Source organism: Gastrolobium bilobum, unplaced genomic scaffold, assembly GCF_033153095.1.
Source record: "Gastrolobium bilobum isolate Gb01-03AN ecotype WA unplaced genomic scaffold, APGP_CSIRO_Gbil_v1 utg4377, whole genome shotgun sequence".
NCBI lineage: Eukaryota > Viridiplantae > Streptophyta > Magnoliopsida > Fabales > Fabaceae > Gastrolobium > Gastrolobium bilobum.
In genome coordinates, this window is record NW_026895684.1 from 1608330 (window position 1) to 1624336 (window position 16007).

The window sequence follows — 16007 nt, forward strand, 5'->3', positions numbered from 1 at the left end:
TAATTTGAATCACATCAAATCAATATCATTTTTCTTTATTTACTTATTTTTTTTTACCTAAATTTCTATAATATGAAAATATTATTATTAACGTTACAAAAAATAATCGAGTAATGCTGTTTATAAAAAAAAAGATGAAACTCATTTTGATTCGTAAGTTGTTTTTCGTATTAGATAATATTCCTCTGTAATAGAATAATTCTTTTAATATATGTTATTTGAAATTCAGGTTTTAATCATTGAAAATAAAATTTTAATGCAAGTGTCATTTTTTGAATGGGAGGCGCGTACGGATGGCAATGAAAATGCGTTCGTTCATTGACCAAGATTAGTTATTTCCTTGATTGACCAAGAAGACAGAAGTCGAATAAAATTTCTTTATTTTTTTCAAGTAAAAATATAAGTTTCCGACCTGCCGGATTCGAACCAGCGACCTAAGGATATCAGCAAGGGGAACCCAACTACAGTCCTCCGCTCTACCAACTGAGCTAAGGTCGGCTTGTTGACTATTGTTACCAATTATTTTTGATAGACCGTATTTAAAAAGATTCAAAATTTCTGTAATTAATTTATATAAAAAATTATAATTACCACACGTAAATAATTTGCATTTTTTATTTAAAATACGTAAATTGTTTACTCTAATAAAGGATAAATAATTTTCAATTAAGGGATCAAATTAGAAATGTCATTAGAGTTTTTGTTTTATTTTTATTCACACTGCTCCCTAAATTAATAACCTTAATTAAAAAATAAAACAATAATTAATTAATGACAATCAAATTTGAAATTAAATAGTTTACAACTGAAAAGAAATAATTAAAATGAATTATTTTTACCTATTATCTCCGCGTAATTAAATGTTCAAGATAAAGGTGTTGTTGTCGATGATGATGATCTCCACCGTAAAATTAGATTGAGTAAAGTATTTTTTGTGTCCCCAACAAAAATCACGAAATCAATTTAATTATTTAAAAAAAGAGTTAAATTTGTGATCTTTTTGAAATTCAAAATAGACTCGTGTTAGTCTTTTAAGTTTTGAGAGACTAACGTAAGTCTTCTTTGAATTTCAGATAGACTATAAGTTCAACTAATTATGTCTATTTTGAATTTCAGAAGGACTACAAGTTGATTTTTTTTAAGGGATTAAAATGATTTCTGTAATTTTTGTTGAGGATTCAAAAGATATTTTATTCAATTAAAATTTTGTCTTTTGGGCCCGGTCCCTCCTTATTACAAAACAGAAAAAAAAAATTAATCTCTTTTATTAAGGATTTAAAACAAAGAGGTAGGATATTGTAATAACTAATTAGTGTTACTACCAATCAATTTTACAGTTATATCGATTATGTGGATCCAACGATTATATTTATTTTCATTTTTGTATGATTATATTTTTCCATATTTAATGTGAAAATATTAAATATGCGAAATCATAACCATAAAAAAGTGAAAATAAATATAAAGTATTAAATATGCAGAATCGTAACCATATAAAGATGGAAATAAATATAACCGTTGGATAAACATAATCGATCTAACGGTGAAATTGATTGGTAATAACATTGATAGTAACACAAATTGATTGTTACAATATCCTTCCGAACCTTCCCCCAAAACAAATGTATATAAATTTTTTTTAAGGAGAATTTATTAAAAAAAGAGGGAGATATTCTTACTACAAAAAAATTTACTACAAATATATTACTTATCTAATTACCATTGGATCAAAGGAAAAGAATATTGAAAAATTTATGAAAATAGAAAGAATGCTGATCTAACGATAATTAGATAGGTACTGGATTGATAGTAATTTTTTTTTTGTAATAATAATATCCTTCGTCTTAAAAAAGAAAGAGAGTGAATCCTCTCATGTGTTAATTAAAATGACCATATCATGTTGAGAAATCGTAACTATATAAAGGTAGATCAATGGTAATAAAGGAAGAGTGAGAAAAAACTGAAGATAGATAGATAATCATAACCGTTGATTCTCTTTTGTATAGTAAGAATTCTTACAATGATCATATTAATCAACACATTAAAAAAAGAGTAAATACCATGTTTAGTCCTCAACAAATTACACGAGGCCCGTTTTAGTCCCTAGCAAATAAAAAAGTCTATCGTAGTCCCTAAGAAATTCAAAATGGACCCATTTAGTTGAAATTGTGGTCCCTCACAAATTCAAAAAAGATCCATATTAGTCCTTAAAAGGACTAAAATGGGTCCATTTTGAATTTTTTAGGGATCACGATGGACCTTTTCATTTGTTAGGGACTAAAGCGGGCATCATAAAATTTGCTTGAAGACTAAAAATAATATTTAGTCTTAAAAAAAATGTTTGAATCAGCAGCATTTTTAAACTTTGGGGATGGACAGTTAGACTTAGACAGATACATTTTACTGTTACGATTTTAAACCACAATAAATCGGACGGCGAGAAGCATCCGAAGGCAGAAAGTATTAGGGTCTGAACTGAACCACCAATTGGCGAAGAGAGAGAACACAACACAATACAGTAGCCTCATCTTCCAACTCGAAACCACGCTCTACTCAGTGTTTTGTGTCTCCTTGCCCTTCCCCCTTTCTCTGCTAAGTGCTAACAGACTCAGAGAGAGTTAAGCGAAGCGGCTAAGGTTAAAAAGGGAACCTCAATCTCTACCGTCTACAGGTTTTGCTTTCTATTCCAATCTTTTCGAATCTGCTAATTGTCTCGCTTGTTCTTTTAATCACCTGGCTGCTTAGATAAGACTCGAACATTATCGTTTCTGCTTATTATTATTATTATTATTATTATTACTGTGTTTGAAATTATAATGCTTTTGCTTATAGTATGAGTTTTTCCTCGTTTCTTTGGTTTCTGGTATATGAAATTTAAATAGCTTGTAATTCATTCGTAGCTGCACTTGGTAATTCCATTGTGTTTTCCTTTGCTGCTCTGCCAATTTTTTTTGTTGTTTCTACTTTGAACTGCCAAACTCTTCTTTTTGTATATTTCAGAGGTTATACTCATTGTTTAACTTTGTATAATATGTATCTGGGAATCAGTATGGATTTGTTTGTGGTTTATTCTCGATACATCTTTTTTGTGTTTGTAACCATTAAGAAATAAGCTTGTTTTGATTTAGAAATTATTATAAAATATAGGATTTGAATTTTTTTGCAAATCGATTTCTATGTTTCTTTTATTTAATAATTATACTGTATTACCCTTCTTATGATATGTAAAATAGTAAACTAATAAGGTAAAGTTGTCAATTCAAACAATTAAAATTAAGATTAAATTAAATCGATTTGATTGGAATTCTACGTGTACACGATTAAAATCAAAACAATTTCAAAATTAAGTTGATTCCTATTTTATAACTTTCCAGTATACTCTCGTGTTCATTGCTCTTGTTGTTCAGTCAAGCAAGCTTGTATCGTGTTTAAATGATTTTCTCTTTCCAATTTTTATTGTATCTTTCACGTGGTAGCAGCTTCTTGAGCTGTAATATGATGAACTTTCAATTCCTTTTTGTTATGGTGCTCCTTATTTTGATCACTTTGTACAAGGGTTGGGGGTTGTGCTGTGATTTAACCTAGTATGTAGTTAAAGTTGGCATCTACATGGATATGACACTGGTATGGCACAGGGATACATCATTTCTTAAAAAATTAGGATACAGCCTACAGGTACGGTACGGCACGGCAAGATAGAACATAACATATATATCAAATACTATTCAAAATTACACATCATCTTAATAAATATTGAAAAATATATAAAACCATCCTTATTATCATGAACAAAAAATAGAAGATGGGTCATTCCATAATTAAGGGGGAATTTTTTTTCTAGCATCAGTAATTGTGGACCCTATATAAGACTAGCATTTTCGAAATCTTATGACATTCCCATGTATTGACACAAAATAACAAACCAAAAATTATAGGTTGTAGGCAAGTAGTATCTGATGGTGTTCGAACTTCGAAGAGTATCCGATTTCGGTTCATATCAGACACCAGTACTGCAAACGTTTTAAATTTTATGTTCAACCTTTCCTGGCATATACTCGACACACAATACTCGAAAGTTTAGAGGACTGGCAGGGTGACACCCGTTGATAAACCTAGTATCTGGTAATGGCTTGAGAATAGATATTCTTCATTAGTGTATATTCCTTCCTATTGGACTCCTCCCCCTTTCAACTTGAGGGTTTTATGGTAAATTTAGTTTTAGGGTTATTGGTCCATAGTATTTCTTGTCCATTGAGATTGTCTACATCTTGTGCTATGAATGCAAGAAAAGATTATCTTTTGGAATGGACCTGATATTGATCAATAACAGTGAATAGCTGGAGATAATAAATCTAGAAGGACTGATTCAAATTCTGTAGGTACACTACCTCTTAATGGTATCAAAAAGTTTAATTATATATTTCAAACTTATGTCCACAATTTGTGAAATCTCATGCTCCAAAAGGTTTTTCATTGTTTCTAGGATTTTTCTTTTTCACAAGTCTTACTTCCAGCTCATTGTATCATGTGGCAGCTTGAACTATCTTTCTCCTCCTCAAGTTGCATACTATATCTATTTTCTTCCTTTAGTTGTTTGCTTCTGTTTAGATTGTCTTTTACCATGTTATATTTCAGTATATAATTTTTGCAGCTAGCAGAAGTTCATCAACAAAGGTCATATCAATTATCGTATATTAGATGGCCATAACACCTTTTGGTAGTACATCTGCTGCACAATGGGGAATTCGTCCTCAGCTATTACTAAGATCCAGCATGACAGGCAAGGTTGCATCATCTAGCCACAAGTAAGTTCTATGACTAAATATTTGTTTTGTAGAATGGAAGTCGTGAAGGGGAGTACTGTTAATATCAGTTTCTAAGGCACAAATTTATTTAACAATAAATTCGAGGTTTGAAGCTCCTATAATCCTATTCATGATTCTTCGTGAAGGGGAGTACTTGTATCACACCATGAGAAAGAGATAAATTACTTTAAATGTTGTTTTCTCTATCATCATGGGGAAGAAAAGGGATATAAATATATAATCATAAAAATTGGGTGTAATTTGTAATTTTATTACTTTGATTGTCATTGATAGTAGTTTTACTGCGTGGATATGGTATATACTTCGCATAAACTAGTGAATGTTTCCTATCCTGAATGTCATAAAAAATTAATCTACTTCAACATTCCATTCAGTATATAAACTCAAAATTTTCAGCTTAGATCATTGTGCTGGAGAGTGTAATTTCTTAAAGTTGCCTCTGTTGCAGTGTTACAAGCAGGGTAAGCTTTATGGTTGCCCCAAGTTCAAGCTTTTTGTCTGGGGATTCCTTCCATACACTATTAAATGTGGGTTCGTCTCAAACTTTGCACCGTCGCAAGGGATCAAGGTTGATTGTTAGAGCAGATACAGTAAGTTTGAAATGCACTTCTCAGCAACAATGAGATCCTATTGGGCTTTTTATATGATTGTACTCTATGAAAGCATTAGTCTTAGTTAAATTGTATAATCGTCATGAACTATTCAATATATTATGCTGAACATCCTTTATTTGTCAATGTGCAGGATTATTATTCTGTCCTTGGGGTTTCAAGAAATTCTAGTAAATCTGAAATTAAGAGTGGTATTTCTATTTGTTCCCATCCTTATCTGACTACATGATCATATCTCCGTTATTATAAATTGATATGTTCAAATGCAGTGTGTTGTTCAAATGCCATCTCTATGTAAAGCAAAATCAATTATCGCAGTAGGCTTCAGTTCCTTAACTATTTATTGATTGCCCACCATTTTATAACTCTTTCTGCTTCCTTTGACCTTGAGAACATAAAATACTTTTAATCAAAAAGGTACACCTAAAATATATGTGAATCTGATGGGCCTGAAAGAGAGGGAGTTAGTTAGTTTGTTAGGTGATTCTTCCAGAATATTCTTACAGGAGGGGATAAAAGGAGAGGGAATTTGTGGAGTGAGGAAAGCATGAATTAAGCATTTTGGTGAGTGGGGAATTGCGGATCTCTTGAAGCCTAGGTCTATTGGTTCTAAGGGTGACCTAGGGAGGGTCTTTTAGTGTCTTGTTCTGCAGTTGGTGTTTGTAAAAGAGGGTATGCCTCCATTGGTTCAATAAATTCAGTGTTGTCAATCTGGGTTTCATCATAAGCATACGAGAGAAGGTCCATAAAGGAAATCCAAAGCATAAAACTGTGAAAGAAGTCTGCCATAACCTAAAAAGGGAACTAGAGTAATGAGCTTGAGGGATAATGTTATAAAATTTCGATTTTTATTGTGTTGAGAGTGTTTCTGGGCTAGGCTTGCACTAATTATTTTACATGTCCTAGAATATTATAATAAATAGAAATGTTAGGCAAGTGTTTATCAACACAAAATCACATTCCTATTAGTGAAATATATCTCTCTTTTCTCCTTTCCATTGAATACCGAAATCTCAGCAATTGTGATTGGGATATTGTTATTAATCAGAATCTGCATACTATTTTCTCGGTTGTGCATATTGTTTGCTGCTTAGTGGCCTGATATCATATCTCATTGCAATCTTAAATCTCTCTATCTTTGACATTTCAGCTTATCGGAAGCTTGCCCGGAATTATCATCCGGATGTGAACAAGTGAGTTATTTTTCAATTTGATATATTGTATTGTCTTCTTCCTAATTCATTCCTTTCCCTTGTTCCCTCCCTCTATTTCTTTTCTTTCCTTTTCTTTTTTCTTGTCACTATTGCTGTGGCCAATGTGGTTCGGCTATATCCAGTTGTAATGTTTGTAGCTTGTCTCTTTTAAAAAACTGTTAATTTTGTATAAGCAATAATCCCTGTCTTGTGAATTTTGTTCTTGTCACATTTTGAGCATTATTTGATAATGCATTCTCTATGAACTGCTTTCTCTGCTCGTCATTGTTTCTGAATAATACATTTTATTCCAAAATATAAAGGTTGTTCAGTTATTGTAATTTGCATATATAGAGGTTTACTAGCAAAGAAAACGGTGGGGTTTGATCAAAGTGCCTAGCGGAAGGGGACCTGATTTTAGTTAACCAAAAATGCCAATTGAATTTAGCTTCATAATTTTGCTAGTAGCATAATTTTTTGGTGTCATCTTAATTGTTTGAAAAATGTTGCTTATTGTTGAACACTTCAACTATTGTGTGTATTCACTTGCACTGCAGAGAACCTGATGCAGAAAAGAAATTTAAGGAAATCAGCAATGCATATGAGGTAAAACTAGAGACGTTTGACCTCAGCAATGCATATAATACCTGTCTTGTGTAATTAAATTTATTTTGCAGGTCTTATCAGATGATGAGAAACGATCCATATATGACAGATTTGGAGAGGCTGGACTTAAAGGTTCTGGAATGGGCATGGGAGTAAGTTAGCTCTGATAATGATGCATAGTTTTATTTTGTAATCACACATTCTTGTTTCTTAAAGATGGATTATCTCTGTTATGTCAGGATTTCAGCAATCCTTTTGATCTATTTGAGTCACTGTTTGAGGGGATGAATCGTGGTGCAAGTTCAAGAGGTTCTTGGAATGGAGCAGTTGAGGGTGAAGATGAGTATTACAGTCTTGTTTTGAACTTTAAAGAAGCAGTTTTTGGTGTAGAAAAAGAGATAGAAATAAGGCGATTAGAGAGCTGTGGAACTTGCAATGGTTCAGGTGCTAAACCAGGGACTACACCATCCAGATGTAGCACTTGTGGAGGTCAAGGTCGGGTTGTCACATCAACAAGAACTCCGTTAGGCATCTTCCAGCAGTCAATGACGTGCTCTTCATGCAATGGGACTGGGGAAATTTCAACACCTTGTAATACATGTTCTGGGGATGGTCGAGTGAGGAAGACGAAGCGGATAAGTCTGAAGGTCCCAGCTGGAGTGGACTCTGGTAGTCGTTTAAGGGTAAAAAATGAAGGAAATGCTGGAAGGCGAGGGGGTCCTCCTGGCGACCTCTTTGTTGTTATTGAGGTTATCCCAGATCCTGTCCTCAAACGAGATGACACCAACATTTTATACACATGCAAGGTTTCTTACATTGATGCAATCTTAGGGACTACAATTAAGGTTCCTACTGTAGACGGAATGGTAGATTTGAAAATTCCAGCTGGGACCCAACCGAACACAACACTTGTTATGGCTAAGAAAGGTGTTCCCCTGCTGAATAAAAACAATATGAGAGGTGATCAATTGGTTCGTGTGCAGGTTGAAATCCCTAAAAGACTGAGCAGTGATGAGAGAAAGCTTATTGAGGAACTTGCTGATTTAAGCAAAGGCAAGACTGCCACCGGTCGGAGATAATATTTTGTGGGAACCTGTGTCTCTATCTATGTATTTCTACCCTCGCAAGTATTCTCCTTTCATGGATGCATCGTTCTTGATTACACACTTAAGAAGAACTCAGCAGCTATTGAACTCTGAGAGGGGTGAAAAATGTGTTGATATATGTTAGTTTATTTGTCCTTTGAAACACAGGCGGAGAGAACGCAGAAGAAAGTTGAGATCTTTTTCTTCACTGGAACTTATACGCTTCTTGTAATTTATTTTTGGGATGGGGTGATATTGAATTATACTTTAGGTTCAATGCTATTTCAATTTCCATAAATGTGGTCGTTTAAGACAAAACCTGATTATTATTATGTACACAATTATCATACAGAAACATTATTTTTTCCTTGTTACTGGATTTGGACGCCCCAATTATATTTTGATGTTAGTTCAGGCATTTGGAAGTTGAGGACGGGTAGAAATGATGTGGGAGACCCTTGACCGAAGGTGGCAACTTTTTTAGCTGTGTTGGAACAGGTCTGGTTCGATACATGTTAGCATGGGGCCGTTATGGACTGGATTAACATTTAAACTTGAATACATTATCGGATAAAATAAAGGGTTTTATTAGTGTTATGTAACATAATGTAAGTGTTGTTTTCAACTCTCACATCAAAAGGGAGAGAGAAAGTGGAATGATGAAAGAGAAAGAAAAACACGTGGACCCACCTCTTTAATGTGTGCGTAGGAAAGTGAAGTTATATTATGTTAAATGATAAACATAAATCCCTAAAATAAAATGTTGAAATTGGGAGAATTAGTGTAAAGGCCCGATCGTTCTTGTATTATTATAACTAGCTTTGTGCAGTTGTTAGTTAATATGCTAATATGGAGGTCAATAAACTACCTTCAAAATTTATGCCTATATATGGTAATTGCCAACGCCGGTGAACCGTAGCTTACTAGCTTTAATAGAGTGAGAAGGAAATTGATCAAACTTTGTCTGCATCCCTCGTGATTAGACATCTTCAGGGGTGTCAATTGGTGTTTATAAGTCGTAAATATTTATATTTTAGCTCAAATATAGTTACTTTCTAAAGGATGTTTTTAATTATTAATGTGAAACTAGATTGTTTAATTACTATAACTCAAGCGACATGAGATCTTTTAAGAGGCTACTTGATCCTAAGATTGAAATTCTCCTAGAAGTCGTTTTGCTCCACATTAGTCTACCCTCTCCTCAAATCATATCTTAAATTTGTTAGGTTAAAAAACCTTTTCTCTAGATCAACATAAACGTTCAGATGATTTCATAAAATAAATTTAGTAAAAAATTAAATTAAAAATATAAAAATAAAGGTACTTTTTATTAATCAAGTGCATATCATATTTACGCAGTAAAGAATCTAGTCTTTCTCTAGGTTACTCGGGTCATTGGCTCAATTAAATTGCAAATACTTGTCTCGATTTACTTTTTGTTTTTTATTTTTTTCAAAACGAAAACAATAATCATTTGCTCAAAAAAGATAAAAAGTCTTCATATTGCTTTAGCAGGGTTCGAACCTTACACCTTTACAACGAGAACAGCGTGACTTAATTTTGAGACAAGCAAGCATATAACTACTGTAAAGATCAATCATGTAACATCTGTTAACGACTATGGCACTCTTGCCCCTGCAAATAGAAAGCAAAACAAGCACGAAGTCTGACTGACTGAGCCATCCAAAAATTTGAGGTTACTCAACCAAACCGCTTAAGATATTGGCGGCTTCCTGGCCCTGCTTCCTCATTTCTGTTGTTTGTATTTGCTATGCTTTGGTAGTGTTCCGATTCCAACAAAAAAGTTGAGCTCGACTCTTCCTCCATTCCACAGATATAGTACGTTTTCTTTCTTTCCCCGTTTCTATTGAGTAAATATATAATCAGTATATTACATAAACAACTAATTACACACACAAGGATAGTGATTGTCATGGAGGAGTGTGACTAACTTACACCTCCTCGGATTGATTGTTTGTGTTGGTATTTAAGTCCCACATGGGCTAGATTATGACAAAAAACATTGTATTTAAATCCTCTGACAGGCAAGTCAGTATACCGAGTTGAGTAGCGCCAACTTGTAACCCATGTGGGGGCAATAAGATGATGGGACAGGGTTATGGATACACTGGGTTGGGTGAGATGCTGCATTGTGCTGGCCTGCCCACTCCAAGTTGAGAGTTGGGCTACGGGCCCTGAGCGAAGGCTCAGGTCTCTTGGCTCCTAAACCGGAGGGCATAGCGTGAGGCTGGTTTCACAGAGCAGCGATCACTTCCGGCTCCTGACAGTGGAGGGATTACAGGCTGCTGCTCATCTGATCCATAGCGCCTGGTGAGCCTAGCCCTTTGAACCATCATTTTTATATTTTTTACTATTGCTTCTCTTCTTGGCTTCTTGCACTATGTATAATTTCCATAGAATAATTTACTTACGTGTCACTATTTACTTACGTGGCTTCTTGGCTTCTTTCCCACAAGTTGTTTGAGTGGATTGCTGCACCCAGCGAAAGGAAAGATTGACAATGATTGAGTTCATTTGCACAAAAAGGATCATAAGACTTCAAATTGGACTAGCATGGTTCGAAACTTAACTTCGAACATGAACAACATATATGACCAGATCAGTAGCTGCAAGCCTCTGACCAGTCCCAGAGAACAGTGAAAAGAACGAAAATCAAAATGTCCAATACTTAACAAAAAAGCGTATTGGGGTGAGAGAGGCTCGAACTCTCGACCTCAGGATAACTCAGAAGCTATGAGACCTACGCGCTAGCCAACTGCGCCACCACCCCAACTTGTGTAGCCTATACTGATAAAGTTCTATAAATATAGAAAGTATGTGGCCTGTTGAATCAATTTTTTTTTTTGTCTCTGCTGTAACAAATATATCACTGGAAAAATGAAAAACTTGTATTAAATACTTCAACTTACTGACTAAAAGTTAGTCTTTCCAGATATAACCGTTTTCTCCTTGCTAAAATGTGTTTGCATCTTTCTTTGATCCTTTCTATGTTGTTAAGTTTCTTACTCTATATATAATTTTAATTTAATTGTGAAAAACTAAGAATTAAAATTCAAACTATTTTATTAAAGAAATCCCAATATTGTTGAATAATTAATTTAAAGCTTCCAACAACTTAGTACAGGTTTCAAATTTCTCTTTTATTTTCAACTAACTATTCTTCCCATACTACTGTTTGTCAAAAACTTTTCATCTATACATTGATATATGCTACAAATATAGAGAATTTGGTCGAGAGTTTAATAAAAAGAACACCATTCAATACATTGAAAACTTATATTTTTAAATTCTTAACATATCATCTGCCTTAAATTATTCGATCATTTAAACTATTCAAAAAAAAAATTTCTACGTGCATGTTGATTTGTATGGTCCTGACGTTGTACACTGCACAGTTAATGAGATATTAGGATACTTTCAAGGGGAAAATGCGAAACACAGAGATTACAAAACTGTCATAGATAGTGATATGAAAACTTTTACGCCCCAGTGACCAAGGACAATAGTAGCTCGGTATTATAAAAGTTGAACAAAAGCCAAAGCCGAAGGTTAATTCAGACCTTAAGACAACTTAATCCATAGATGAATCACAAGAACCGTTTGATGTCATCTCCCTTTTTTGGATGTGAGGATTGAGAGCTTGCATTGCGATATAACATGACAAAATACAAACAAGATATAGATTATCATCTTTATTACATCTTCCAATGAATTGTTTTCACATTATTTCTTACATGTATTGTATACATCGGCTGTCAATGAATATATAAAAACATGTTAAAAAAAAAAAAAACAAGATCTTAACCTTGTGATAATTGGTAAACATCAAATATTCAACCCATTTTCCTGATAGAAACCATTTTTAGGGAAGCTGAAATAGCAACATTTCCAAGACAAGAAAATCTCCTATTTAGCAGCTACTTCATTTTGAAGTAGTAATTCCAAATCTTTCAATCTGCATGATGGTTCACACAAATTGTCATTAATGCATTATACCTTATGTTACTCAAGTCTAAACTAAGAAAACCTAATACATTCAATTGTCAGCAATGCATTATACCTTATGTTACTCAAGTCAGGGTAGATTGCTATGGCCTCTTTGAAGTCCTACATTAGATCCAAAATAGAATCCAGGTACGTCATTATGCAGCCAGTTAAATGGATAGTAATCTCCCTTCAAGTTCAATATCAAATCGTTTAGTATTTTATTGTCAAATTCATTCCAAGGGTAACAGTTCACCTGGTCAGCCGTGGAAGATGTGTAGGTAACCACACATGACATCCCTGCTTTTGTTGCTGCCTGTAGATTCAAATGATTGTTTGGACATTTTTGTTGGTTAAATAACATGATTAAATGCGATTTGGCCAAATAAGAAACACACTGAAGATCTGTAATTTGAATTTCCATATTCTTAAGCTTAACTATTAATATTGTTATATCAATTAACACATCAAGACAATACATTGCCCTTAAATTTCTAACCCAAGCTCATATAGTCAGTTTTCTTTTCTCTTATTTTATTTTTTTGTACATATTGAGATTGGTTAAATCTTAAGGGTACGCATAGAGGATTTATAACCCGAGAAGATCTACCTGTAACCCAATAACACTATCTTCTACCACCAAGCAGTCTTTCTCTGACACACCCAGCGTCTGCAAGTCACAACATGAAAATTATGCTCAGTCTGTTGGTGCATAAAAGAAACCTTAAAATATAATGTTTCTATGTTCTTGATCGTATTGTCATATTAAAACCTTGGAAGCTGTCAGATATATTGACGGGTCAGGCTTCTTTTCCTTCACATCATCACCTGAAAGTTTGAATAAAATGGATAGAAAAATTAAACTTGAGTACCCAAAGTATTGCCAAATCAAAAATAAAAATAAAAATCAAACAAGTAGAGCGGATTTTATCAACAAGGAAACCCCTTTTTTGCACATGTATAAATGGACTAAAGTTATGACTTAACACTCTGCAAAAGCTTAGCATGACTTATGAGTTATGACTAAGTTATCCAATTTTCTTATAGGATGGAAAAATAAACTCTCCAGGTAAAAATGCACAAAGTCTTAGACTGCAAATTAATTTTGAGTTTTTTGATGCCTCTGGGCATGGCAGCATGGTATAAGACAATAACTTTTGGTCCACAAATCTTAAGCAGGAAACATAAGTCTCAATGACCAATAAAAAGATATACGAGTGATGTGAATATACCAGCAAGAAAGCAATCAAGGCCTTGAAAGCGCTCCTACAACAGAAAAAATAAGTTGGTTGAATGCAAATTAATAACTAAATTTCTACTTCCAATAGTGAGAATATATAAGAAAATGGGCTTACGATTCCTATAAGGTTTTCAAGACAGAGAATAACTGAACTTTTAGTTGCAGCAGAGCAAACAGCTAGCTTTTTCCCCTGAAACAGCAATTGGGGAAAAAATAACAAACCTATAAGCAGATATCTCTGATTAACAAAGTAATGAGTTTGAACTAAAATCAAAATAGCTCATATTGAAGACATCCCAAAAGTCAGAAGTAAGTTAGACTTCAAGTAATGAAATTGAAACAAGAGATCACTAGAGTGGTAGAATATATATAAATGGTATACAATGTTATCTTACAGCATCTTTGGCCTCATCCATCAATCTCAAAACTCCAGGTCTGGGTTTTACCTGTGTCAAAACGTACAAGTATTTAACAGTAGCTTATCAACAAGACATAAACCATCTTCACAGTTTAAGAATGTGGAATATTAGGATAGGAAACATATAGAAGTCTACTTACAGTTCCAGACTTAATTATATCTTTGTATCTCTCAGTCTTCCAATCCTATATGACCAAGATAGAGAAAATGCAATGACAGCATATTTTAAGTTAGATGAAAATTGAAAGGGTCATCACAGGTTAAAAATCAAAACATGTTATTCATGCATACAGCATAAGCATACAAAGCAATGGAACATTCATGCGTGCATAAAGGTCTCTCAAAATAGTTGAGAAGGATCAGGAAACTTTTCTCAATAGTAATGTCTAGCTAGTGAAGCTCCTAAGTACTAAGTACTAACTACTAAGTGAAACTTGCTATATAAAGTAACCATTTCTGATGGTGGCCAAACAGAGACAAGTGAAAGTAAGAAAACATAAACACCTGAATTATGTCAATTAACTTGGCACGATCCTCATCACTACTTGGAGTTGTTTCAAATAAAGTGGATGAAGGCCACCCGTGCTCCTTAAAGTACCTTAATAATCCCAAAACGGAACAACCCAATAATAAAAACACATCACTTAATGAGTAAACAAGAACAAAAATAAAAACTTTTTGTAACTTAGAAGGGAAAGAGAAAACCATCGCATTTTGGGTTTGCCTCCACCAATGCGGTTTTGGAGTTCATCATAGAAGTGGATGCCCCAGTTGAGTGGTTGGGCAGAAGAAGAAGTACAACGAACATTGAAATGAGCAAACGCATCGTTGTAGGCCTGACGATGCAAGTGTTCGGACTCAAGGATAACACCGTCACAGTCAAATATGAGAGCTTGAAGCGAAGAAGAAGAAGAAGAGACTGAGAAGACACGGTGCTTGGAGGAGGATAAGTTTATACTGGGATATCGAAACCCATGTTTGGTTAGGATAGTGTTGGTGTGGGGAAGATAGGAATAGGAGGAGGTGGAGAGACTTAGAGTGAGAGAGAGAGAAGATGCCAATGCCATGTTCATCATATCACCATTAACCATTCAAAAACTCCATCACTTTAGTGATCACTCTCTCTATTTTGTGTGGTTGTACATTGCCATTGCCATTGGCCCCTCCTTTCCCTTGTAAATTCTTCACACATCACCCTTCTTATTATGTACCTTAATTTTTGTAAAGGAGGAAATTAGATAGCAAGAAAACTAAATCTAAAAAAGTTTTATAGTTCTTTTACACTCGTTCTTGTTATTTATTTATTTATATTTAATTATTCACATAATTAAAACATCAGAGCCTGAGATATAAATGAAAATTAAATTATTAGTTGATTTTTGCATCTAATATGTTAACTTATTAGTGAATGAATCATTGAATATAAAATAAATAATTACAAAAACAAATGAATGAATAAATAAATAAATTATATTATTACAATGTGGAAAAAGAAAATAATCAAAGATGTAAAATATTTTTACAAGCTAATAAAAGAAGTAAAGATTAAAAAAAATTAAAAATTTCAATTTTTGAGAATAAAATGTAAAGAGAAAAAAAATTAAATTATAAGATTCATAAATTTGACTTGCTTGAAATTCCTAAATATTATTCTCTAATTTTTTTTTCTAAATATTCGTAAAATACATTAATTAAGTAAAGGGATTATTAATGTTTGTCCAATAAATAGAATGTAATTTTATCTCATTTATACACCTATAAGAGAGTAGGGCTAATAGAGTGAGAGAGAAAAAACAGTAGAATTTATCCACTTTGATGTATACAAAATAAAATTATTTATTGCTTGCAAGAGAAATACGTCAAAAGCACTTAATTATCCAAGAAGTTATTTTAAGTTAATTAATGAACTAAGAAAGGAAGGAAAATGTAATTTCTTTCTTTGATTTTTAAAAAATTATTTGACTTGTGTACCAAAAGATTTTTTTTATTCGAATTAATTAGCCAATAAATGTTTTGAAAAAGT

General features: G+C 33.3%; 2 protein-coding genes and 2 non-coding genes across 5 annotated transcripts; 1 reads left to right on the forward strand and 3 right to left on the reverse strand.

The window, feature by feature from the left end:
• Window positions 1-406: 406 nt before the first annotated feature.
• TRNAY-GUA (transfer RNA tyrosine (anticodon GUA)) lies at window positions 407-498 on the reverse strand. Its single transcript is given in 2 exon segments — window positions 407-442; window positions 462-498. It is a non-coding gene; the product is annotated as a tRNA-Tyr (tRNA).
• Window positions 499-2473: 1975 nt separating this feature from the next.
• On the forward strand, window positions 2474-8706 carry LOC133290479 (chaperone protein dnaJ A6, chloroplastic-like). Of its 2 annotated transcripts, none has more exons than XM_061488566.1 (8): window positions 2474-2671; window positions 4652-4805; window positions 5275-5416; window positions 5571-5628; window positions 6588-6630; window positions 7188-7236; window positions 7308-7388; window positions 7476-8706. In XM_061488566.1, the coding sequence occupies exons 2-8, from the start codon at window positions 4699-4701 to the stop codon at window positions 8313-8315; spliced, it is 1320 nt and encodes a 439-aa protein (XP_061344550.1). In that variant the 5' UTR covers window positions 2474-2671; window positions 4652-4698; the 3' UTR covers window positions 8316-8706. The 2 variants fall into 2 exon arrangements, with proteins under 2 accessions (XP_061344550.1, XP_061344558.1); XM_061488574.1 differs by having other exon boundaries at window positions 4659-4805.
• Window positions 8707-11027: 2321 nt separating this feature from the next.
• TRNAM-CAU (transfer RNA methionine (anticodon CAU)) lies at window positions 11028-11112 on the reverse strand. Its single transcript is given in 2 exon segments — window positions 11028-11063; window positions 11075-11112. It is a non-coding gene; the product is annotated as a tRNA-Met (tRNA).
• Window positions 11113-12008: 896 nt separating this feature from the next.
• Window positions 12009-15164, reverse strand: LOC133290492 (haloacid dehalogenase-like hydrolase domain-containing protein At4g39970). Its single transcript, XM_061488582.1, has 11 exons — window positions 14690-15164; window positions 14489-14582; window positions 14125-14169; window positions 13962-14012; window positions 13682-13756; window positions 13559-13592; window positions 13099-13154; window positions 12937-12996; window positions 12583-12642; window positions 12403-12449; window positions 12009-12297 (listed from the first exon to the last, which is right to left on the reverse strand). The coding sequence occupies exons 1-11, from the start codon at window positions 15073-15075 to the stop codon at window positions 12249-12251; spliced, it is 957 nt and encodes a 318-aa protein (XP_061344566.1). The 5' UTR covers window positions 15076-15164; the 3' UTR covers window positions 12009-12248.
• Between the last annotated feature and the right edge of the window lie 843 nt (window positions 15165-16007).

Bases quoted from the DNA above. Each gene is read 5' to 3' on its own strand.
- LOC133290479 (XM_061488566.1), top strand. From the start codon at position 4,699: ATGGCCATAACACCTTTTGGTAGTACATCTGCTGCACAATGGGGAATT. The intron at 6,631-7,187 runs GTGAGTTATTTT...CTTGCACTGCAG, and splicing joins TATCATCCGGATGTGAACAA to AGAACCTGATGCAGAAAAGA. The intron at 7,237-7,307 runs GTAAAACTAGAG...TTTATTTTGCAG, and splicing joins AAATCAGCAATGCATATGAG to GTCTTATCAGATGATGAGAA.
- LOC133290492 (XM_061488582.1), bottom strand. From the start codon at position 15,075: ATGGTTAATGGTGATATGATGAACATGGCATTGGCATCTTCTCTCTCT. The intron at 14,583-14,689 runs GTTTTCTCTTTC...GGGATTATTAAG, and splicing joins GGCAAACCCAAAATGCGATG to GTACTTTAAGGAGCACGGGT. The intron at 12,997-13,098 runs GTTTTAATATGA...TGTGACTTGCAG, and splicing joins TATATCTGACAGCTTCCAAG to ACGCTGGGTGTGTCAGAGAA.